Source organism: Rhagoletis zephyria, unplaced genomic scaffold (genome assembly GCF_001687245.7).
Source record: "Rhagoletis zephyria isolate East Lansing unplaced genomic scaffold, Rhagoletis_zephyria_1.1 Rzeph_scaffold_01413, whole genome shotgun sequence".
NCBI classification, from domain to species: Eukaryota; Metazoa; Arthropoda; class Insecta; order Diptera; family Tephritidae; genus Rhagoletis; species Rhagoletis zephyria.
In genome coordinates this window covers 27081-53302 of record NW_016158497.1, presented here as the reverse complement: position 1 = coordinate 53302, position 26222 = coordinate 27081, and the positions used below count along the sequence as shown (strand labels likewise).

Below are 26222 nucleotides of genomic sequence, written 5' to 3'. Positions count from 1 at the left end.
GTCATTTTCAAATCAAATTCCGACAGCAATTGGATTCCTTGACAGTCCTGAATGTTTTTTTTTTCAAGGCTTTATAGTGAGTATCAACTTAGAAAATTAGCGTCCTTAAATTTTGAAATATCGCAGTTTCAGCATTTCAGAAATGTACCGATATATGAAATGTGGGCCTAGTTTAGGTCCGAATTCAAAAATTTTCAACGTTTTACTTTGCCGAAATACACGTATGTAGTCATAAGTGGGCGGTGCCGCGCCTATTTTTCAAAAACTTTCTATGAACGTATTTCTTGCTAAAGTTTAATTGTAAGCATCAATTCGCTTCAGTATTTACTGATTTATCGAATATTTCGTGTTTTTCTATGTTGCCGTTATATGGGATCTGGGCGAGTTTTTGTCCGATTTTAAAAAATTTTACCCGTTTGATATGCCCATTTTCAATCCGTCCTTTGCTCAAAATAAGTACACGTACTAAGTTTTTCAATTTCTATTTTTTCATCCTGATAATTTTTTATACATTTCTATATATCTAACTCGATTCCTCTAGACTGTTACAAACAACCGTTATGTGAGCAAAGTTATAATACCCTTGTGCACAATGTACACTGAACGCGGGATCTGCAGAAGCTATGTATATGCCAAGTAAAAAAACTGCTAGAGCTTGAAAAAATCAGAACAGACTTTGCGTTCATTAAAGCAAATTTTGGTTGTTTGATAAGAAAGCTTGGAAAAAAGGTTCGACATTAAAAGAAAACGTGTAACTGTGAAAGAGCAATTCCATATTCCTGGCTCCACAACTGAAACTTTATTATTCTTCCGATTTGTTCGACCCATTTCGTCCTACCAGTTTACTTTGAACCGTTGAAGTGAGCACATCACGGGGCATGGGTAGTAAGCCATTTTTTGAAGTTTTTTTAAATTCTGACGGTAGAAGTTGCCATTTGGAAAAATAATTTATGCAATATATGTAAATATAAATAGAAATGTATATAAATATACATCCATATATTACATGTACATATATAAATTTATATTTATATAATATAAATATTAGGGACCGAAAATAACCGTTATATACCAAGATTTTTTTAAGATTATTGCAACATCAAAAATTTTTTAATTTTTTTTCAGTCAAATTTATTTTGTGATTTTTATTTTTGACCAAAATCAACCTTTTTTATGTATATTTTTCGATCATTTTTAACAGCTATGATGGAGATTGCATTGGAGACCAGCGCTTAACTGCCAATTTTTCAGTGCCAGTTTAAACTTAGATTAAGTAAACTGAGTTTAAATTGAGCAGCTGGCTGACATTTGATTGGCTGATCTTAGTTTAAACCAGCCAGATACACTGAGTTTAAACTACGGCCGTGCACTGAAAAACTTGCCCTTAAACTGCTTATCTGAAAAATATTAATCCAAAAACTTTAAAATTTCTATCTTCGTATAAGTCACGGTAAAGCGAATAGAGGCATGGGACGAAAAGGCTACATAAAGCGAGCAATCCGTTTCGCAATAAAAACGAAATAGTAAATACCAACAAGAAGAAATGCATTGGAACATTCTATAAAATATACTGGCAATTTTTGGCGTAACTTTGGGGATTTCAGATACAATATTTTTTTAAGTGATGTGTTGTGGGGTGTAGAACAAATTTGCTTCAAAAAGTAAATCTCAATAATTGACACACACGATAATTTCGCGCAAAGGGGTCGATATTATTAAATATACATGTACCAAAATAAAATGAGTACCTGTAAATTTTTGCAATTCACTAAGATAGCGTCCAAACTGTGATCAGTTAACTGGCTGCATCCACTTATGTGTAGAATCCGGAGTCTGGTCAGTGCTTTTGTTATTATTTGTATAGCTTTATCATTAATACTTTCGCAGTCCGACAAATCAAGAATTTCTATGGAAGGACAATCCTTCACCATTTGTTGAACGCCAATAAGCGAAATTTGTTGGCAATTAGAAAGCGATAAATGGCGCAACTCAAGAAATTGTATGCCATATTTTAAAGACACATCTGATATTTTATTGCAGCTACTCAAGTTTAAAGATTTGAGACCTTTTAAATGCTTTAAATTATAGCCATCGGTACTACATTCTTCAATCAAGTTTAGCTCATAAGCTTCGAACATCGCTTTTTTTCTATTGGCGTCACGAACAATTTCCTCTTCCGCTTTGCTTCGCAATGAGATCTTAAACAATTGATTGGATTTATTTAAGCAATCACGATTTTCCAGATTTGAATACGACTGAATCCCATCAAGCGAGTTGCGTAAGTTGGGCGCACGAACTAACTGTGTAATATTAATACCAGTCAAAGCTGCATCCGTGATCTTTAAATAAAAAATTAATTGCGATTGTAATTTCGGCCAGTATTTACATACACTTAGAAAAAAGAATTTACTTAAAACAAGAAACCAGTTTCCCTATTTTAGAGTTACTGTTTTTTTCCTTCTAACTGAGTAATATTAATACCAGCCAAAGCTGCATCCGTGATCTTTAAATAAAAAATTAAATGCGATTGTAATTTTGACACAGTATTTACATACACTCAGAAAAAAAGAATTTCCTTAAAACAGAAACCAGTTTCCCTATTTACTGTTACTGTTTTTCCTTAATATTACGAGAAATTTACTGAGTTCGAGAAGTTTTTCCTTAATTCAGGTCCATGCTAAAAATTTGAGGAAGTAAATTTACTCAATATAAGTAATAATTTTGCCAGTGCTGTTTAGACGAAGATAATTGCTTTCCTTGCAAATGTCAGCTGCGACGTCGCGTGANATCCATGCTAAAAATTTGAGGAAGTAAATTTACTCAATATAAGTAATAATTTTGCCAGTGCTGTTAAGACGAAGATAATTGCTTTCCTTGCAAATGTCAGCTGCGACGTCGCGTGAAGGCTACTGGTTCCGTTTCTGAGATCGCAGGTTCGAGTCCGCTTGGAGGTGGTTAGAGTAAGGTAAGTCAATTATTTTGATTTAAATATCAATTACAAATTGTAAAAGTAATTTCATATATGGAAAAACCTAAATTCTCAAATACCATAAATAATAGATGAGACTTTTTTTAATACAATTTTAAAAATTACAATAAAATAAAAAAATAAAAATATTTAAAAAAATAGCCTGTTCTGGGACTCGAACCTTGCATCTTTCGACTAGCACTCCAGAGCTTATTCCTTTCATGGCAAGTTAATTTTTCCTTAGAAAAAAATAGTACTGAAAACTAAGGAATTGTGTTTTCCTTAAACTGAGTCAAATCGTTTACTCATATTAAGGCAGCCATGTCTTTGGAGCAATTTCAAGGTAATATTTCCTTAGAATAATATACTTTTTTCTTAGCATCAAGGAATATTTTTCTGAGTGTATGTACAGTGTTGGAAAAATAAATAAGGACGCGACACGCGACATTTTAACAAGTTTAGCCTATTTTCCTTTTGTTTGTTTAATATTGATATATATATATATATATATATATAACTGCATACCAAAAAAAACTGAAAAATCCCTACAGAAAGTAGAAAATTAACATGCAACTTTGCAGAATTATTATAATTTTTGCACTAAGTTTGAAATATGAATTAATATGGTTTTTGTTAGATAATGAGCTATACTTTTATAGAAAAATTATAAATATTAAATAAACAAAAGAAAAATGGGCAAAACTTGTTAAATTGTCGCGTCCCTATTTATTTTTCCACCACTGTATGTACGTATCTATAATATGTATGAATATCGAGGGCTTATACCATGTTCTGACCGACAACGAAAACACTTTTAAAACGAGTTTTGGGATTGTGGGCTGCTGGCTGTTCGCACCGGCTGTTAGTGTTGACATTACTTACATCCAGTACACGGACTTCACCACTTTATTGGTAGATCTACCAACTTTTTAGCTGTATTTTAATTTCTACCATTTTTACCAACATAGGCTAAAAACCCACCAATATTTTCCGGAAACAAATCAAAGAAATTTAAATGAACGCAGTGTATGTATGCATATTTTGTCATCGAACACACTCAAAATAAAAATGAAAAGTTAACTCTGACCTTAACAAATTTAAAAGTGCAATTTGCATCTCTATCAGCTGTTTATATAATTATTATACGTTTGCAACACGTCTTTTGTTGAGGATGAGAAACGAATGGTCTGTAAACTTCAAGCATTTCAAATATAATTTAAGTAAAAAAAATTTTAAGTGGAGATTCCATTGAATTGAATTGTTTGAGCCCTTTTTTGAATTAATACAGGACCTGAATTACGACATCCGCGATGGAATCAAATTCGAGTCGAAAATTTTTTTGAGGTTACGGCATTTAGTAGTGAGCTCGATTTTTCAAATCAAAATGTGTTTGAGAGAGTATAGCTGTCATTTTATTTCATTCGACTCGAATCGTGTTTCATTCGATCCTGGATGCCGTGATTCGGGCCCAGTGTTTATGTTGTTTGTTGAATATTTTGTTGACGTTAAAAAAAATTGTAGCCCTTATTATGAGTTGCATTCGAAATTTTCGTTGAGTATCGAATTTTTTGTCGAACAGAATTTTGCTTTCGTTGGTGTAGCGAAGTGTTAGAAAATTGTGAAGTGTATGATTTTACATTTGTTTTCTTACTTTTTGGCGGCAAGCGCTATTCTTGATCGAATGAGCGCCATAATGCCAAATAAAAATTCGTTCGATCGGCACTTTCGACCACAGTCGAAGATCGAATGCAACNGCTTTTTGGCGGCAAGCGCTATTCTTGATCGAATGAGCGCCATAATGCCAAATAAAAATTCGTTCGATCGGCACTTTCGGCCACAGTCGAAGATCGAATGCAACTCATAATAGGGGCTTTTTTTATTAAAAATATAAAAATCCCAAATAAGGTTACTGCAGTAGTACAAAACCAAGAATTACACTAACTATATGTAGGGTTTATAGCTTTATTGCACTTTGTTCATTTTTAACTTTGTAATTATAAAATTTTAGAATTAAGTGATGTTTGCTGTTTGTAAATCAAAAAGAAAAATTACTGACTTTAAATATTTTTCTTGAGCTGAAAACAACATATTTTCGTTTGGAACTTTAGATTAAACCTTTTTCAGCAGTTTATTTAAAAAAAAAACTATATTCGCAATCGCTAAGAAGTCGGTTTTCTTCCCTACCATGTCACCAAAAAGCCAGAGGTTACCCGTGTGCTAACAGGATTATCGTATCAGCTTGTGAAATTCCATCCTACTGTTGCAAGGAGTTCAACCGTTGAAACTGCAACAAAACTATCACTCTCAACAGCTTCAATCATCAACCACAACATGNACTATATTCGCAATCGCTAAGAAGTCGGTTTTCTTCCCTACCATGTCACCAAAAAGCCAGCAGTTACCCGTGTGCTAACAGGATTATCGTATCAGCTTGTGAAATTCCATCCTACTGTTGCAAGGAGTTCAACCGTTGAAACTGCAACAAAACTATCACTCTCAACAGCTTCAATCATCAACCACAACATGTGCAATAACTGATTTTCTCACTGTCCTCATCACAGCCAACGCAATCGAGCTCACCGGCCTAAGAACCTACGACATCTACTGCTGCTGCTGCATAACCTACTGCCGATGGCTTCTTTGACTATTGCAACAAGACACAGTCCAACTTCTTTCCGACCACGCCGACTCGCCATCAGCTAGGAGAATTTCCACAATTACCATCACAGCTTGCTATTGCACCACCCCACATCATTAATATCAGTATCAGCCGACGAAGTCAAAGCATTTGAGTAGCGAAAGTGGCGGCAGCAACTGGCACAGTAACCAAAGGAACTTACAAAGCAGCCGCAGCAGTAAGCAACGTCCGCTCGCTGTTAATAGCAGCAATTTCAGTACACAGTGGTGAGCTGTATATTTTTGTCTAATATCTTTGAAAGTTGTTTTCCCCTTTAAATTAAAACATATACTATATTTTCATTATACCGTATATTTAAATTTGTTTCAGATCAGTTGTAAACACTCCTTATAGAGATTATTTGTGTAAAGTTATCATGTTTCGTTCACCCCTACATGATACACAAACATCTACACGGCTAATAATTTAAATGACTCGCTTATAGATTTGCAAAACAACTCTTTGCAAGAGGAGTTGGCAAATCCTTATGCTAGTCAAAACAAAAATGAGGTGTATGCAACCTCAGTCAAGTTTCCACAACAAGTTGGACAAGTTGTCCAGAAGCTTGGTTTGTACATAGAGAAATACAATTTAACATGAAAAACATTACACAAGATACTACAAAATATGAGCACACAATCACAGCGCGTCCGCAAGAAGTCATAGTTATGATATTAGATGTCATTCAAAATCCTCCGCATAACAACAAGTTTTCAGAACTAAAGAAAGAATTGAAAGGCATTCTTTCAGCGAAAATAAAAAATTAGATACAATTTTCTCAGATTAAGAGATGGTTGATCGTAAACCCTCTGAATTTTATCGGTCACTCTGGTAGAACGATTTCATAGGCAGTTGAAAGCTACGATAATGGCTAGAAATATAACCTACAATTGGTATGATGAGCTACCGATAACACTTCTTGGTTTACTATCGATGTATGTATAAAGAATGTATTTCAGCCATACCATCTGAGATGGTTTTTGGGCAAAATTTATGCCTGGTGAACTTGTGGTTCCATCTGAAGAAAATTTTTCTCCAACTGAAGTTTTAGGTAATTTACGGGAACATTTTAAAAATGTTAACTCAAATTTAAAGCATAATCAAAATTCTGATACTGGTGTATATATACCAAAGGATTTGGAGACTTGTAAATTTGTTTTTATGCGTGTTATTAATAAAAGATCATTGCAACAACCATACGAAGGACCTTATAAGGTTGTGGAAAAAAAACAAAAAATATTTCAAACTTGAAGTGGATAATGAGGTTAAAACAATTCCGATAGACAGACTAAAACCAGCAATCATTGAAACTGAACACCAATAATATGCTCTGCAAGCAGTTCCTGATCGGGAGCCACAGAAGTGGCCACCCGAGCAGACAGCTGCTTGCAGAGGAGCCCTCGCCTAGGCACGTCAGGAGACATCTATATGAACTAACGGACGAAGTCCAGAGGTTCATTAAGCAACCTCTGGACCCGACAGCCTACAGACAGGCCTTGAACGGCATTCACAGGGACTCAGTCTCGAGTTATGTAGACTCTAGACCTGTGAATGCCGTTCTAGGCACACCACCCCCGGACATTGACGAGACGGAGCTTCATCTGCCTCGGGAGACGCGCACCACACTTGCACAACTTCGCTCCGGCTACTGCAGCAGGTTAAACTCCTACCTGAGTAGGCTGAATGAGGATGTNAGGGTTGCCGTTAGTGGAACTTGACGACAACGACTGAGATACCAACCGATCTGGGCGGGGTTGTTGTAGCCGCTACAACAACAACAACAACAGAACTAACACCTGAAACAAACACTAATATAATGAATAACATAGCCTCAAACAAGAAACGAGTTACTTTTAATTTATATAACATTAATAGAAGGGGAGTATTGTAGGGTTTATAGTTTTATTGCACTTTGTTCATTTTTAACTTTGTAATTATGAAATTTTAGAATTAAGTGATTTTTGCTGTTTGTAAATCAAAAAGAAAATTTACTGACTTCAAATATTTTTCTTGAGCTGAAAACAACATAATTTCATTTGGAACTTTAGATTAAACCTTTTTTAAATAAATTTATATATATTTTAACTACAACCTTTTTCTTTTATTCTTATTTTAATTTGGCCAGCCAATTAACAATAAATCCAAGGCGCATTTAACAAGGTGGTATTAGCCGTTAGAGCTGTAAAAGTAACGAAATTTCGGATACCCGTATGTATTCGTTACTAATCCAATCAACACCCGTATCTTTCGTATCGTTACTTTACTCGTTACTTTTAATACAAGCACTTGTACCTCACAAGAATCATCGCAGCAAATCTTGCAGCGTAAGGAAATGTTCGTTCTTCCATATGCATACATGTCAAGATTGATAGAATACAAGATTGCGCCGATCAGAGAGGATTTTTGAGAATAACTTTTGTGTGACGTCACACTGGTGCAATTGCGAGAGAGAAATGCCAAAACGTGAGCAAGAATGGAAGAAGAAAAAATGTTGCAAGGAAAACGTAAACAAGTTGCACAAGTGTGACGTCATGCAAACAACGATTCTGTCAAATTCGTTAAGAGAGGAATAGCGGTCCGAGATCGGCGCAACCTTTGTATTCTCTCAATCGTGCATACATGTACATACATATATACATACCCTACAAGACATTGCTGAGCACTTTAGGCAAAAATTCTCACACATCTACACTTTTGTTTTTGTAGTACGGCATAAATGAGTAGTTTGACTATTAGTACTGAGGACTTTCTGATGACAACATTGAGGGGAAAGNATAATGATAATATGAGTACTCATATGATACTCAGCTGTCTTGCAGGGTATGTATACACGCAACATATTTTTGTATCGATTCGAACAATTTGATACAGGCTGCGTTTCTTTATACATTCCGGATAATCCCATTTCACAGCCAGAATAAACATAATGCGCTTGAAATATACATACGTCAACATATCATCAGGAACGTTCTAAAGAATAAATAAACAAAAAAATTTATTCCAAACGTTCAGAATGAATAAAGAAATGGAGCCGCAATCAAGCACTTGTACCTCACAGGAATCATGCATGCATGTACGTACATATACAGGCAACACACTTTAGTATCGATACGAAAAACAGTTTCGTTACCGCACAATATGTTGTGTTGTATTGATTCTCGTTGATGGTGCATATACGGAACATGCGAGTAACGAGACTATTATCTGAGTAACGAAACGAATCTTGCGGCGTAATGAATCATGGGAAATGTTCGTTCGTACATATGTACATATGTATGTATACACGCAACATTTTTTTGTATCGATTCGAACAATTTGATACAATCAAGCACTTCTACCTAGTGATGGAAAAGTAGGCACAATAGTGCCATTTTTGGCCCTTACATTCTCAGAGGCACTTTTGGTACAATTCTTCCTGTTTTGGCACAATCATAAAATATAGAAGTTTAGCATAAAATGCCAATATATAACAAAAAATTACATACATTATAGATTAAAAAATTACAAAAAGTGAAAATTAAAAGCACTTACAAATTAAAATAAGGGCTGTGAGAATTATTTGCAAACCGCTGAATTCTGTTGTGAATATGTAGTACGAAAAGTAAGTTTTCGCCACAACAAGCTTTTAATTAAGAATTTTTGGAAAGAGTCTAAGTTCGCAGTTTTATAGTTTATTAAATGAAAGTGGCAGTTTCTGCAATATGCACTTTATATGGAAAAAATGCATAACATCGAAAACTTGGAGTCTCCCTAAAAATTCTGAATTCAAAGTATTTTGTTGCAAACACCTGCTGAGTTTTTATAATTTTTGTACAAAGTTTGAAATGCCGATTTGTGTACATTTATTGTGTTTATTAAATTATGAATTAGACTTTTATTTAAAATCAATTAAAAAATAATCAATGAAAATAATAGGCGAAACTAGTCAAAATGTCTTACTGCCATTACTTCGCAAATAGGTACATACATATGAGTGTAAGAATGTCAGAATTGCTGTACTTCCGTATATTTCCCTTCCGTAATTGGAATTCTGTGTAATTTTACTATGAATTTATGTTTTATGTCTAATAGGCAACATAGACGGTGCGTCTGACTCGCGAGTCAACTGTGTACCTGTTCACTCGCCTTTCGACTACACAGTTGAGTCATTCAGAGTCATACCAAAGTCATGTCGGTGTAACTAACACATATTTATTTTTACTTAACACATTCAAACCGACTCGCGATTCAGACGCACCGTGTATGCCGCTTATAAAGAATCCCTCATAAAAGTGATTTACTGTAATAATTTTTATATTAAGAAATAATTATTGTAAAAGAAATTTAATTTTGTGGCACTTTCATATTCTTTTCGGCACAATTTTTGAAGACCATTAGGCACATTTTGAAATTTTGAAATTCCATCCCTGTTTGTACCTCACACGAATCATGCATGCATGTACGTACATACTAAACAGCTGCACAAGCACTACATAAATTGCTTGCAAGCCATCGGCTCTCATTTTAAGCACTGTACCTCTCCTTCACTCCCATAACAAAGCAACTGCAACACTCACGAAAGGTTTTGTCATACGAACGAACGCCGCACGATAGGAAAAAGAACAACAGAACAAAGCTGAAGTAGAACCAAACTGAAGCAGAAGAAAATTGAAGTAGAACAAATGCGATGCTAAAATTTTTCAAATGGAAGTGCGCGCATCCCTCAGTGGAAGTAGCGGCGACAGCGAATTCTTGCTTTGCATACACCTGATTTACATGATTCAAGTACTTGAAAGCAATTCTTGCTCATTCTCTTTTGTGTTTTTTATTTGCTTTTACACGTTTCAATTCTGTTGAATTCAAGTCTTTGGTTCTTTAAATGGGAAGCAACGAAAATGTCAAAAGCAAAGCAAGAAAGTTGAAACGACTTGACGGTACAGACGCATGTGTACTCGTCCCTTTTCTTCTTACCTCCTCTCTTCCATGTCCGAGCAGAATTGAATTCAATACTTGAACTGTGTAAAAGCACACATAAGTGCATACCCAAATGTATATGTATATGGATGTATGTATGTACATACATATGGGACCGCGCACTTCCTATACTAAAGTGTTTTACAAAAACAAAAGTGCAGAAGTGTTATGGCGTGCTTACCTAAATGAAGTGTGATATGTTTCCTTTTTACCACGCTTTTTTTTGTCTTGTTTTTGGCTAAGCATCTGCGATTTTGCCTGCTCCTACATATATGTACATATATTATGTATATATGTATGTATTTACAAAAAAAAACACAGTTTCAAAATATGCATTTTTATTAATTACGGTCTTGACGTTGACTGCGAACTGCGTGGCTTGCGCTAACAATTGGTAATGAGTTGCTATACATACATGCAAATGTTCTAGTGCACTCGGTTGTCTTGCTATGATTTGCCGCTATTTTACTTCAACCCTTCTTTTTGGTTTTACAATTTGCTTCACCCCAAAACTCAAGCGCTATCGTCGCTGTAGCAAATTCTATTTCGAATGTTGAAGTGTTTGTATTGTTGCGCAGCTTGCTATAGAATATTTTGTGTTTCTGTTAACGCTACCTGTAGTACGCCGCTTGGAAGTACTGCATAGTAGTAAAGTGTGCCTTTTAGAAGGTTTTGCGCAGCTCTTTAGTACATACACACGCAACACACTTCAGTATCGATACGAAAAACAGTTTCGTTACCGCACAATATGTTGTGTTGTATTGATTGACGTTGATGGTGCATATACGGAACATGCGAGTAACGAGATTATTATGTGAGTAACGATTTGGTTGATGGTGCATATACGGAACATGCGAGTAACGAGATGTGAGTAACGATTCGGTACTACAAGCACTTGTACCTCACAAGAATCATCGCAACGGTTCTTGAAGCGTAAGGAAATGTTCGTTCATACATATACATATATGTACATATCTACATATGTATACACGCAACAATGTATAGTCGTATATGCAATGGGGTATAGTCATTGTGCTGGGTATGCAGTTACAGTCGCACGGCTATACTCAATCCCGCCTCTTGCGTCCTCGTTCGCGCACTCTGGGCAACGTGAGCAACCTATGCGCAAGATGCGGTACCAACCCGAGTGGAGCCTTGGGTCACGGCAGAAAGAGAGGGAGCTTTGGTGGGGCCACTCCGACTTATTCGGTTTAAGGGCTCACTGAAGTTTGCAGCGTCTGCTCACCAGGAGGTGCGGCTGCAAGCGGGCGTCTGTCTTGGAGCAAGCGGCCCGCTATACAAATGTGTATCCGGTTGAATACCATCCACCCCAGCAATGGTTGTGCGCTGGGTTTGGGACCCGCCACGTAAAAAATATTGCCAATGAAAAGACCAAAAAAGCCTCGGATAACTGCATCCGCACACGTTGACGACCGCCGCAAACGGAACAAGGACTATGAATTACGGATATGCACCTGGAATGTCCGGACCCTCTATAGGGAAGGTGCCTCTATACAACTGCTGGATGTACTAACAAAATACCAGGCTGACATCACCGCAGTTCAGGAAATGCGATGGACGGGGCATGGCTGCAAAAAAATTGCAGCATGCGACATCTACTACAGCTGCCATGAGACGGCGCACAAATTTGGTGTCGGATTTGTGGTTGGGCGGAGACTTCGACACCTTGTCTCCCGGTTCACGCCCATCAGTGAGCGAATCGCCACAATCCGCATAAAGGCGAAATTTAACAACATCAGCCTAATTTGTGTGCACGCCCCGACGGAAGAGAAGGACGACGAGACTAAGGAGCTTTTCTATGAGCGTCTAGGAGAAGCGTATGAGCGCTGCCCCCGCCACGATATTAAAATCGTTCTGGGCGACTTTAACGCCAGGGTGGACAAAGAAGGCATATTTGGTCCAACAGTCGGAAATTTCAGCCTTCATGACAACACCTCCGACAACGGAGAGAGGCTGATCGACTTCGCCGCGGCACGGAACATGGTAGTCAGTAGTACCAGACACCAGCATCGAAAGATCCACAAAGCAACTTGGGTGTCCCCTGATCAAAGAACAAAGAACCAAATTGATCATGTTGTGATAATGGAAGATACGCTTCGAGCGTTCTTGACGTGCGCTCTATCCGAGGTGCCAACATCGACTCGGATCACTACCTTGTTGCAGCTAAGGTCCGCATGCGCCTCTGTGCAATAAAAAACGTGCGGCAGCAACGCGACGAAAGTTCGACATCGCAAAGCTGCAGTCACAATGGACAGCCGAAAAATTTAGCAACCGACTCTCAATCCTGCTTAATCAAGCAACCCCTCATCGCCTGGACATAAATGAGCAGTGGGACTCCATATCCCAATCCCTTCGCACCGCTGCGGAAGAGGTTGTTGGTTACTACAAACCGCGCAGAAACAACTGGTACGACGAAGAGTGCCGCGCGGCTGCTGCAGAAAAATACGCAGCATACGAAGCTACCCTTCAGCCAATGGCGACACGCGCGACAATTGAGCGTTACCGGGAGAAGAGGATGGAAGAGAGACGCCTTTTCAAGAGAAAGAAAAGAGAGCAGAAAGGCGTGAGTGCGAAGAGCTTGAGATGCTGGCAGACAGGAACGCGGCTCGAAAATTCTATCAGAAAATTAGGCAGCAATCAAATGGTTTTAAGACCGGGGCTAGCTCCTGCAAAGATGAAGATGGAAACCTGGTAACAGTTGTCCATAGTACACTTGAGATATGGAGGGAACACTTTTCATTGCTTTTAAATGGCGAAACAGATGGCGCGTTTGATGAATTAGAACCCGAACCAATGTATAGGGACGAAGCTCACGTCCCTCAACTGGACCAAGAAGAGGTGAGAACGGCAATAAAGCGGCTTAAGAACAACAAAGCCCCCGGAGCCGACGGTATACCGGCTGAGCTGTTCAAAGCCGGTGGCGAAGAGTTGGTGGGGCGTATGTACCAGCTTTTAAGCAGAATTCGGTCTGATGAATACATGCCCGAAGAATGGAATCTCAGTGTACTTTGCCCAATCCACAAGAAGGGAGATCCCGCCGTTTGCGCCAATTATCGCGGAATAAGCCTTCTTAATATTGCATACAAGGTCCTGCCGACGATACTGTGTGAAAGACTGAAGCCGTTCACGAACCAGCTGATTGGACCTTATCAGTGTGGCTTCAGACCTGGAAAGTCCACCATTGACCAGATTTTCACAGCACGTCAAATCCTGGAGAAGACACTAGATAAGCAAATCGACACACACCATCTTTTTGTTGACTTTAAAGCTGCTTTTGATAGCACGAAGAGGAGCTGCCTGTACGACGCCATGTCCAAATTTGGGATCCCCGCAAAACTAATACGGCCCTGCGCTCGGGATAACCAACTGGCGCAAATTCGCGCAGGAGAGAAGCAATTGGAAAAGCTTTTTGGTCTCGGCCCAAACCGACAAACGGTTGTAGTGCCAAATAAGAAGAAGAAGATACACGCAACATAGTTTTGTATCGTTTCGAACAATTTGATACAATCAAGCACTTGTACCTACACGAATCATGCATGCATGTACGTACATACACACGCAACACACTTCAGTATCGATACGAAAAACAGTTTCGTTACCGGACAATATGTTGTGTTGTATTTGTTAAGTATATAGCGCTTTGTAAAGTAAAATGTGTGGCAACAACGTGTACTAAATTTATCTTTTGTAACATAGTGACGGCAAAACTGTAACATGGTGTAACACTTTTTACTTCAGCCATCGCTATCTTTCCATGTTTTAACGACTTTTATACTTTTGTTGTATATAAGTCAATCCAACAACAATAATACAACCAGCAGACAAAAATGTAAATTAAGGCAAATGTTACAGTTTTGCACTCACTCTCAGTTTTGCATTTTACAGTTATCTTTTCCTTAGTTGGAAGTCAGATGACTTTTTTCTGTATTGTAATTTATTGACGAAGTGATCACTAGTAAATAATATAAGAATCAAAAACCATAAATGTAAATAATAGATTTACTGCGGAAAGGTGGGACCGCAGGAAAAGTGGGAAAAAATTGTGGAGTTTGCTAATTGAAAATGTTAAGACTGAGAAAAAAATATAGCCTAAAGCATTCCCAAGGACAAAGGAAGGCTGTCAAAAATTATTACGGTCCGATAACTTGTGAACTTAGCAGCAAGTCGCGATGCAGCCACTGTTTCAGAAGCGCTTAAGGTATTAAAGTTTAATGAAAATCAGTAGACAGCGAGGCGAAGAGTTGCCAAATTGAGCTCAAAGGATCATAAAAGAAGAAAAAGGCAAATTTGATCCAAATACATGTGTGAGTGTGGCGGCATTTTGCTGCATCGCACGAAAACCGGACCGTTGCCTATTGGGATATGTTAGGTCTTTCAGAATGTAATAAAAAAACACATTTTTAAGGTGCAATTGAAGGTTATTTGGTCTGACAAGACTAAATTAATCGCTTTCAATCAGATGGCCGGGAATGGTATTGGATCAAAGACCCAAATTAAGCCCATGCGTATTATGTAAGGTAAACTGTGAATATCAGTGGTCGATCAGTAATAGCTTGGGGTTGCATTTCAAAAATGTTCTTGGTCTGTTAGTCCGTATTAAGCGTAAGGAACAGTATTTGTTCATATTTCAACAAAATTTGCAAGATGTAGTCGAAAAAATGAGAGTTTCTGCTAAAAAATCACACAAAACGCACTGCACATGTTCGCAAAGGCTGCATACAAAAGCAAAAATTTGCTAATTTGAAATGACCTCCACAATCCGCGGGCATGAATCTCATCGAGAATTCGCGAAAACAACTAAAAGTAAAGCTTACTAAGTATCCAAGTTCGTCCAATGGAGTACATGAGCTATGAAAGCAAACTAAGGATATATGGGAGGATATACCTCCAGAATTTTTACAGAGATGCAAATAAGGTATGCCAAATCGCATCCAGGAACTAAAAAAAGCAAAAGGATACTGAACACTGTATTAACAGCTCTTTCTATATACAACAAAAGTATAAAAGTCGTTAAAACATGGAAAGATAGCGATGGCTGAAGTAAAAAGTGTTACACCATGTTACAGTTTTGCCCGTCACTGTATGTATGCTTGTTGGACTGTATATTTGACATAAACTGTATTTCCGTTTTCCGCTCTCTCTCTCGTTTTTTGCTGCGTTCAAGTCGACACGTAAAACTCTGTAACAATCTGAATTTACTTAATAAATCATATTTCAATTAATTATTCTTATTCGAGTATAATTACAACAGGTTATGTGCCCAGAGCCCCACTTATGAGTTTTGTTATATGAGCGAAGATAAAAGCAACGAAACGTTTGGTCATTCTGCAATAGGAAATGATACTGTTGATGATACTATAATTTTTGTATCAAGTAATTTTCAAAGGCCTCTGAGTACTATGTCTGAGTCAAGAGCATATCAAATACACCGCTTCAACGGGCAGAATTACCAACTATGGCGTCGACAGATGGAGATTTACATGACTGAGAACAAATTGAAGGAATATATTTTCGGCACTACGCAGCAAATTCACGTATCTGGGATGAGAAGGATGCGGAGGCACAAGCCTTTATAAAGCGAGGTATCGAGTTGGAGCAGCTGAAATACTTAACGGAGTGTATAACTGCAGCACAAATGTGGTCAAAGCTGAAAATCGTACATTCCGAGAAATCTGAGCAGTCGGCGCAAGTGTTGTTAGAAAAATTTATAAACTGCAAAATGGATTTGGATGAGAGCATTGTTAATTATGTAGCGAGAGTTGTGTCTTTAGCACAAAGACTTAAAGACATGGATATGGAACAAAAACAGCCTATGGTTATTGCAAAAATTTTAAGCAGTTTGCCGTCTAAATATGACCATGTAAGAACTGCTTGGTATGCAGTACCCCGGGCAGAACAGAATATCGAACGACTAACCGATCATTTAGTAAATGAAGAGTCACTAATGAATTTACGCTCAACTCACCACGTTGAAGATGACAAGGTAAAGACTGCATATTCAGTGAATAACTTCAACAAAAAGCCAAAGATGCGCACTAAAAGTAGTGGAAGCTGCACAATTTTTACCATAAAGAAGGGCATTGGGCACGAGAATGCTTTAAAACGCAACTTGATAGTCAAAATAGCAAATCTAATGAAAAGCACTCACTTGCTCTAGAGAGAGAAACTGGTTTGAAATCTAGCGGTTCAAATAGCTCCAAACAAAAAAATGCTGAAAATACACACTTGTTTGTCTTGCAAACGAATACCACACAAAGTAAAATGAAAAACATATTTTACGCGGATTCTGGAGCCACTGACCACATGACATTCAAGAGGGAGCTACTAAAGAATTTTCGGCAATTTTCCACTAATGCATGACAGGTAAAAGTTGGTGACGGTCGAAGGTTGGACGTTTGCGGTATCGGAGATATTGAAGTGTATGCAATGAATCAGGAGAAGTTTATTCATACAATTATAGATGTGCTATTGGTGCATGAACTTGATAGGAATTTTTTGTCTGTTAGCAGAATAACCGAGAAAGGTATGAGTGTCGTTTTCGAAGAGGATGCAAAGCGCGTTTGCTTTATGCAATCTGATGAACATGGTTCCTATCTTGGACGCAACTTTAAACACAGTGAAAACTGAATCAATCATGCTTTGGCATCGGCGTATGGGCCATGTGAACTTCAAAACATTAAAAGAAATGATGTGCAAGAAAACAGTAGACGGATTTCAAATATCCGGGCTCTCAAAAGAAATACCGTTCTGCGAGGGGTGTGCATATGGCAAACATTATCGCAAGAGTTTTCCGAAATCAGGGGCAAAACGAGCAAGTTCACCAGGAGAAACATTTCATGTAGATTTATGTGGAAAAATTAGTGAAACATCAATTGGAGGTGCTAATTATTTTATGCTATTCAAGGAAGACTTCAGTCGATATTGTTTTGTTTATTTCCTTAAAAATAAAACTGATGTTTTATCAAAGCTAATGACGTTCTTTGCAGATGTTCAAGCAGATGGCCACAAGGTTAAACGGTTGAGAACAGATGGAGGTCTAGAGTTCTGCAATGCGGAAATAGACAATTTCTTGTTGAAACAGTGTGTGAAGCATGAGGTGACTACTCCAAGGGCGCCTCAACAAAATGGTTTCATTGAACGACAAAATCGTACTATGGTAGAACATGCTAAAGCAATGCGCACGAAAGAAACTTACCAACTTAATTGTGGGCAGAAGCCACACATACCGCGGTGTATTTAAGAAATCGTATTGCATCTGACGTTATTGGTGGCTGCACCCCCTACGAAAAATGGTTTAGAACGAAGCTCACAGTAGCTCACTTAAAAGTGTTTGGCTGCCAAGCTTTCGTACATGTACCGAAAGAACGGCGAACGAAGTGGGAGCGAAATTCACTAAAATGCATAATGGTTGGATACAATGATGACAGCAAAGCTTATCGTATATATGACTTGGCGAACAGAAAGTTGCTAATAAGATGTAATTTTTAATGAAAATAAAGAGAGTTGGAATTACATAACGGAGCAAAAGCAAAACGAGTGTAATGAAACGAACGACATTGCTGTAGAAAAACGTAAAACTGATAGTGATGTCGAAGCAGTGCGCAAAAATCCGAGAATGCCTATTTTTCGAAGCCCATACAATACCAGAAGGGCAGCTAAGCAGCAGCCTGAGGACAATAATAGCTCGATTGATGCAGAATTGTGTGTCGCGGCTTTGGAACCACTTAACTTAGAGGAAGCTATGCATGGTGATGATGCGGGTAGGTGGTTAGAGGCGATTAACGACGAGCTTGACTCTTTGCACAAAAATAAAACTTGGACTTTGGTAGCGCGCACAAAGGGAATGCATGTCATATCAAATCGATGGGTATTCAAACGGAAATACGACTCGAAGTGTGACATTGATAAATTCAAGGCGCGCTTGGTCGTTCGTGGATACTCACAAAAGGAAGGTATTGATTATAATGAAATATATTCTCCCGTAGTTAGGTACGATTCTATGCGGACAATACTGGGAATTGCAGCGGCGCTTAATATGGATATTTTCCAATTCGACGTAAAGACAGCGTTTTTGCATGGAGAGTTGGATGAAGACATTTTTATGGAACAGCCATATGGATTTCAGAAAGGTAATGATGTGTGTCATTTGCGAAAAGGATTGTATGGATTGAAGCAAGCGTCCCGTCAATGGAATAAGAGGATTGTTAAGTTTTTAGTTAGCTTCGGGTTCAAACAAGCAAAATCTGATACATGCGTTTTTGTTTACAACCAATTGAATTCAACAAGTTATCTCGCTCTTTATGCCGACGATGGACTATTATGTGGAAATTACATAACTTTTATCCAAAACCTTTTGAGGGCTCTACATGATGAGTTTGAAATTACTTACAGACCAGCAGAATTTTTCGTTGGAATGCAGATAATGAAGAATGATAAGAAGCTTAAAGTATTTCAACGGGATTACACAAACAAAATTTTAGAAAAATTGAATCATGACAATTGTCGCGCTGCACAGACGCCAGCAGAACCAGGTATACATTATTCAAAGCAACTAAACACCGTAAATGAAGGGAAGTACCCGTATCGTGAAGCCGTTGGATCATTAATGTATTTAATGGTGTGTACTCGACCCAACATCGCATTCATTGTGGGCGTACTAAGTAGATTTGTTGAGAACCCAACCGAGAGTCATTGGCAAGGTATTAAACGAATTTTTAGGTATCTACAAGGAACGCGCGACAGGGTTATACGGGTCATACGATTTTGGTTCTGAATGTACTCAACTAGAAATGTATTGTGACTCCGACTGTTCAGGAGATACCGAAACCAGGCGTAGTACGACAGGATGGATTGCCATTCTCAACAACGGTCCGATTTCGTGGAGCTCGCGCAAACAAACCGTAACTGCAACTTCAACAACAGAAGCTGAATTTTTGGCTCTGTGCGCTATGCTAAGCGAATGCAAAACTTCAACTCCTGTATATTGCGACAATCAACGAGCCATAACATTGGTTAAGCAGCCGGAGTCTTCAAAGCGTACAAAGCATATTGGCACTCAGTATTTCTATACATGTGACATGCAGAATGGGGTTCAATCGATGTACGATACGTAGAAACTGAGAAGCGGCTGGCTGACATTTTAACTAAGGCATTAGCAAAGACTAAATTTAATAATTTTGTTGAGTTTCTGAAATTCATTGATTAGTTTTATTTTTAAAAGGCGAGAGGGTGTTAAGTATATAGCGCTTTATAAAATAAAATGTGTGGCAACAACATGTACTAAATTTATCTTTTGTAACATGTGTACGCTTGTTGGACTGTATATTTGACATAAACTGAATTTCCGTTTTCCGCTCTATCTCTCGTTTTTTGCTGCGTTGAAGTCAACACGTAAAACTCTGTAACAAATCTGAATTTACTTAATAAATCATATTTCAATTAATTATTCTTATTCGAGTATAATTGCAACAGTATTGATTGACGTTGATGGTGCATATACGGAACATGCGAGTAACGAGATTATTATGTGAGTAACGATTCGGTACTTCTAGTCAGGGGTTGTATTCGTTACTCAGTAACGAATACATACGGTTTGCTACAGCTCTATTAGCCGTATATAAGTAAAAAATTACACTAACAAAATATACGCAAATATTCATACTGGGCTTGTTCGAGTTGCAATCACAACCGCAGTGTTGCGCGAATTATTAAAGTATCACGTTCTGTGTGAATTTCTAGCAATGTGTTATCAGTTGGGCAGTTGCAACAATGTTGCCATTTTTCATCAGTACGGCAGTAATGCCGCTTTTATTACGTGCCTCGAACAGGCCCACTCTCATCAGCAGTGTTGCCATTTAAGTCGTTTTCCGACTAGATTTAGCCGGTTACGATAGCCAACAGCCGGAGAAAATTCGGTTTAGCCGGCAGCCGATTTGTTAGCCGTTTTGCAAAAAAAAATTAGCCGGTTTTAGCCGATTTTGCTATTTGCTATTCGCCTTATTTTATTAAAATTCAAATATACAAGTTTTTATTTTTACAAATTTAGTGATCCAAAATCTATTAGAAATGGCTAGTCTTATCCCTGAGAAAACATTCATGTTGGGTTGTGTTATATAAAATTGAAAAATAATTTTTTCTAACCCGAAAAGTCTTCAGACAGTGAGCCGATTTCAATGTTTTTTTTTTTAAGCGAGTGACCCAATTACATATAAACTAGGACGCGCCATTTTAGGTGATTAGAAAGTTACTAATTTTGCTGAAATTTTGCAGAATTTTCATAATTTTTACACAAAGTCTAAAATCTGGATGTAGTATATGGTTTTTGTTAAGTAATGAGCCACATATTCGTAAAAAATAATAAACATTAAACAAACTAAAGAAAAATAGGCGAAACTTGCTTCAATATTTGTTAAGAATGTCCCAAATTTAAGTGTGAAGTTCAGTGTTGCCAGAACTTTTTGGAGGCTAAATTGGCAAATAAAACCGGCTAAAATGTTTAAACTAAATTTCACATGATTTATTTAAATAAATCACCAGTAAAAAGACTATTTCTTGGAGAGAAGTTACAAATTCGAGCCGGAAAAAATTTTGCCAGCAAGAATTTGCAATTAGGAAAAACATATGATTGTGGTACATGGTTGGATTTTTTGTCGACGATAATTTGAATAAACAAGTTCGTTAAATTTAAAAATTTACAAACTGGAGCGATTTTAAAATGAAAAATGTAAGTTAATACTTGTTTACTTAATTAATTTAGTTAATTCCAATGATTTGAAAGGTACTCGGCAAAAAAAAACTGTATTCTTAATCGGAATGCAATCTCAACCAGAGTCGATATAGTAAACCCGACAAAGAAATTGAAACGTATGTTGAAGAAAGTCGGACTGACAAGATATATACACGTAGATCCTGTTTTTTGCCCCTCTGAAAGAATTTTAAAAATTCTATACAAATTTCTTTTGTTTGAAATGCAACCGTGGACACTAGCTGGCAGAAAAACTTGCAAATTTGCGTTCGTACAGAAAATTGCAAGTTTCTCTACATGAGAGAGAATTTGGGAGCATTTTTTCTTACTATCTGATATTTTGAGTGATAATTCTCGCTGGATTTTCGACGAACAAACCTATTGTCTTCCCTACAAGGCCTTTTCAGACTGACCGATTCTCAATACACTCAAATAGAAACCAATACACATAAAAAACGCTGTAAAAATTTCCCTTCAATTTTAAGGCAGTAAAACAACGACCTTAAGTTAACATCAACCGAGGCCATATGTTGACAAGGGATGCAAAATCACAGTTACACAAAAGAACTGGTCAGATTTTTCAGAAATCCCTTCAATTCTGATGTAAAATATGATGCCAAAAGACTGCAGATCTCCCATTTAGATGACCGGTCATATGACCGGCAGATGTCTCGTAGGATTCCCAGAGAGTTTTGCTTTACATAGAAATTTGTGCTCTTTTATTTTCATTTTGACTCACTTCAGTGTTGGTTCCTTTAATTCAAGTTGGCATTCGGTTTTTGGAATTTAAATAAGTTCTCAGCAAAAAAGTTTGTTTAAAAAAATACATATGTGTACATAGTGCTTGAAAATATCAATTTTTCCCTTACCTTAAACCTTTGGGAGTGGGCAAAAATGATGTTTTGTAATTTAGGCAGAATTGAATATGCGCTATCTGGGAAGACAATATCTACATGTAATATTTGTTCTGTTTGTTGGCACTATATCCAAACACAAACGCATCTTAAGTGTCTTAACAGTGAAACAATTTCTTATTTTCTAAGTTTGCGAATAAAACTTCACACTTAAAATTAAGGCGTTTATAACAAACATTTTATGAAGAAAATCCCTTCTTCTTTTAAAATAAAAATAAGCGAAATCGGCCCAATTTCATACAACCCTGCCTGACATAAAAACTTTCTCCACGATAAGGCTAGTAGTCATTTCTAACAGATTTTGGGTCGCTTAGTCAAAAATGGAAACATATATACATATTTAAAATTTAATAAAACAAGGCAAATAGCAAAATCGGCTAAAAACCGCTAATTTTTTTCTTCAAAACGGCTAACAAATCGGCTGCCGGCTAAATCGAAATTTCTCCGGCTGTTTGCTAAATCTAGCCGGAAAACGTCTAAAATGGCAACACTGGTGAAGTTTTACGCGCAACACTTAGAAAATAAAAGAGCACAAATTTCGATGTGGAGCAAAACCCTCTGGTGAGACAATACCTGTGAAGAATTGCATCATGGTGGAAATATACTTTATTTTTGTTATCATTGTTATTTCCGATGGATAATTCTTGTCACAAATACATAGCTTCGTGCTTATATTTATGTATATATATTTTTTAGCAGCAGCACATCTTTATCAGAAAATTCCGAAAATCCAAAAATTGGTACTGTTACAAGTTGCAGGCCATCATTTTAGCTCGACCTCCTTCCTCTTCCATGGATAACGGTATATCTTTTAGAGGTTAAAAAATATTTTGCGTCAGCAATTTTTTTGAATCTTTTCTCAGGTGTACAGGTGTATTCTGACAGATTGGAAACGCGCAACACTTTTAATATTTTCATCCAACTTCACTAACTTAATTTTTTGTTTACTAGTTAGTACAAGAATCAAAATTTTGTCTACTAGTGAATCTGGGGGCATGATTTTAGTTAAATGTCATAAACTTGTTAAAAGTTCGGCAACAACAACGAATGTTAATATAATAAACTACCTTTTGTGTTTGAATCATGGCGTTTTCTCTTCTCGAAATAATGTTTTCCTCAGCCCTTTCACAACTTTACGTGTTCATTTCTCAATATATTGCCCTCCGCCTAAGCAAAAGTGCCATACTTTTTGCTAATATTGTAATTTTGCGGGACAAAAAGCAACCCACTGCAAATGTTACAATATTTATAAGAAGACAAAATTGTTTAATAGAAAAGAAAATGCCATAAGTTTGTAATTTATCTCTGTTTTTATATTTAAGTAATACAAACATGACTTCTGATGTAAAGCTAAGCTACGTATAACGACAGTTTCCTTTGTTAAACAAAAATAAAGTGGTGTACAGCTTAGCTAGGAATAATCTTTGTTATCCAAAAAAAATTTAATGCATTTACTAGTCTTTCTAATTGTAATTTATGTATTAAAAAAAGTTAATTCTAGTTGAAACATTTTAGCCGTTTTTAGCCGTTTTTTTGTCCAAACTAGCCGGTCACCCCAAAAAGTTCTGGCAACACTGCTCATCACTATGCTTTACAACCAACACATCGTTTTGACGTAATTCTAGTTTCAGCATTCGCCACAACACCACCTTGTTAAATACGCCTTGAATAAAACGGAACTAGCGTATTAAAGATAATAAAATATGACTTCCACTTCGATAAATATACATTAGGGTGCCCATCGAAAAATCTTTTTTTTTTTGCAATTTCAAGACCCTACCCCCTAGTTTCTTTCCTTTTATGAGAAATATTATTCCCAATTTTTATAAATCTTTTAAAAATCCCTTAGAGGTCCCGACTTGTCATTTTAGGTTAGAAAATACGGGATTTGTAGTTTTTGTATGACGATTTTTTATTCGATTTTAAAATTATGTGTAATAATCTATTGCCAGACTTGGATTGTTGGGAGTTCACATCGAGCGAATAAAAAAAAAAATTGTCTTAATTTTTTAAATTTTTACCATCAGTAATTTCCACATTATCAAAATATGTAGTACTTTCTAAAACTAAATCTATTTTCAAATAAGGTGATACCTCATTTATTGCAATCGCATAAAAATGATCGAAGTTAGACAACTTTTCTTAAATACGCCCTTGAATTTATGTTGAGTACGTACCGCACTTTCAGATTTTTTGAGCAGTGTGGCTAAGGAGCTCATCAATATTTATTCAAAACTGATATATACAAACATTCTTTAGAAAAAAGTGGGTTTTCAAAATTTTAGGAAAATGGGGGTAGCACCGCCCACTTATATCATATATGTGTTTATCAAAAACTACTTCACCGATCTCGACCAAATTTGATACGCTTAGGCTCCTTAGGCAAAATCTTGAACATTTTTGAAATCGGACAAAAACCACCCCTAAAATATAGATAGCTTTTGAGTTTTTTGAAATTACTGTTACGTTGATGGAGCCCGTGAACCTTAACCCCAAGGTCATTTATAGTTATTTATTTAACAGCAAAAACGTATTTTGGCAAAATTAATTTTTTTGTAGCACAGTATTCCAGTATTTTTATATTGTTCAAGCTAGTGACCATACGGTCAAGGTGCAGGGATGGAATTTTTAGGGATAGAAGCCGAGAGTTATGGCTTTAATTTAAGCCTAAGTGGAGGGTTCTGTCACCTTTTTTTTCTGCTAGACCTTCTAAAATATTGCAAAAAACGCGATTTTTTGACACTTTGACCTCGTTTTTCTCAAAATCTGGAGCTGATGGAAACTTTATACTTACGGATTCGTAATAGCACAAAAAGGTCGATCAATAACAGCTTCAACATTTGCCGAAACAAAATCACTCTTGCCTTGTTTAATAGATTGTTATACATCATTTTAAATACCTAAAATCCTCTTTTCACATGTTTGATCTTTACAATTGAATGAAAAATAGTGATTCAAAAATTGATAAATCTACAAACCCATATTTTCTGACCGAAAATGACAAGTCGCGACCTCTAACTGATTTTTAAAAAATCTATAAAAATAAGGAAATTAGGGGGTAGGGTATTGAAATTTCAAACAAATATTATTTTGATAGGCACCCTAATATACATATCTAACAAGTAAAAAAGTATAAGTTCGGGCGAAACCGAATTTTATATACCCGGCGCCGGTATCAACAATCGTCATTCCAACTTTCTTTAAACTACCTAAAAGTCTATAACAGTCTTATTTATTGTTAAGAGATTGTTGTAAGTATTAACTTGGAGTAAATTAATCCTCAGTTACTGAAGTTACTGAAGTTTTCGTATATCCGAAAATTACCGTTATACCGGGAACCGGTGCAATTTTAGTCTGATTTGATTAATTTTCAACGAACTGCCTTTTCGTGCCAAGGTTATTAAATACACCAAGTTTGGTAAAAATTGATAAATCGGTTACCGAGATACATATTTCTGGTCGTAAGGGGGCGGCGCACTATGGGGATTTGTCGAAAAAAGTCTGATTAGAATTTCTAATGATGTTTCTAAATTCTAGGAAACTGAATGACTTCAGCAGGGAAAAGAAGTCTGATGAGGAGATGTGGTGATCTCCGAAATAGTGCTATAACTTCTACCGCTTAGACTTTGTTGCTTTTTAAATTTTTCCTAATAAACAATCGTGGTACAAGCTCAATAAAAATATTAAAAATAAAAATGTTAACAAGCCACAATGACATTGACAAATTCAACTTTTTTATTATATGGCGACTAGGGATGTGAATTTTTCGGCTTTTTCCGATCCCGGAATTTTCGGCATGGCGTTGTCACAATGCCGGGATCCCGGGGTTAGTCCCGAAAAAATTGCTTCTATATTGTTTGCGAAGCTCTCCTACCATGAAATAAATAATAAATAAAAATGGGTTGAAACTATGGTACAATTTACAGGTATTGTCTTCCCAGAGAG

The 26222-nt window shown here is 36.8% G+C and overlaps 1 protein-coding gene across 4 annotated transcripts in view; it reads right to left on the bottom strand.

The window, feature by feature from the left end:
• Nucleotides 1-26222, bottom strand: part of LOC108363925 (EIN3-binding F-box protein 2) — a 116465-nt gene that overhangs the window by 65984 nt on the left and 24259 nt on the right. For all 4 annotated transcript variants that reach the window (XR_001847673.1, XR_001847674.1, XR_001847675.1 and 1 more), the window contains exon 3: nucleotides 1749-2339. Coding sequence is in view for 1 of the 4 variants with exons in the window: in XM_017617457.1 (XP_017472946.1) it covers nucleotides 1749-2339 (591 nt within the window). In the remaining 3 variants the exon portion in view is untranslated. The remainder of the gene's footprint in view (nucleotides 1-1748; nucleotides 2340-26222) is intronic.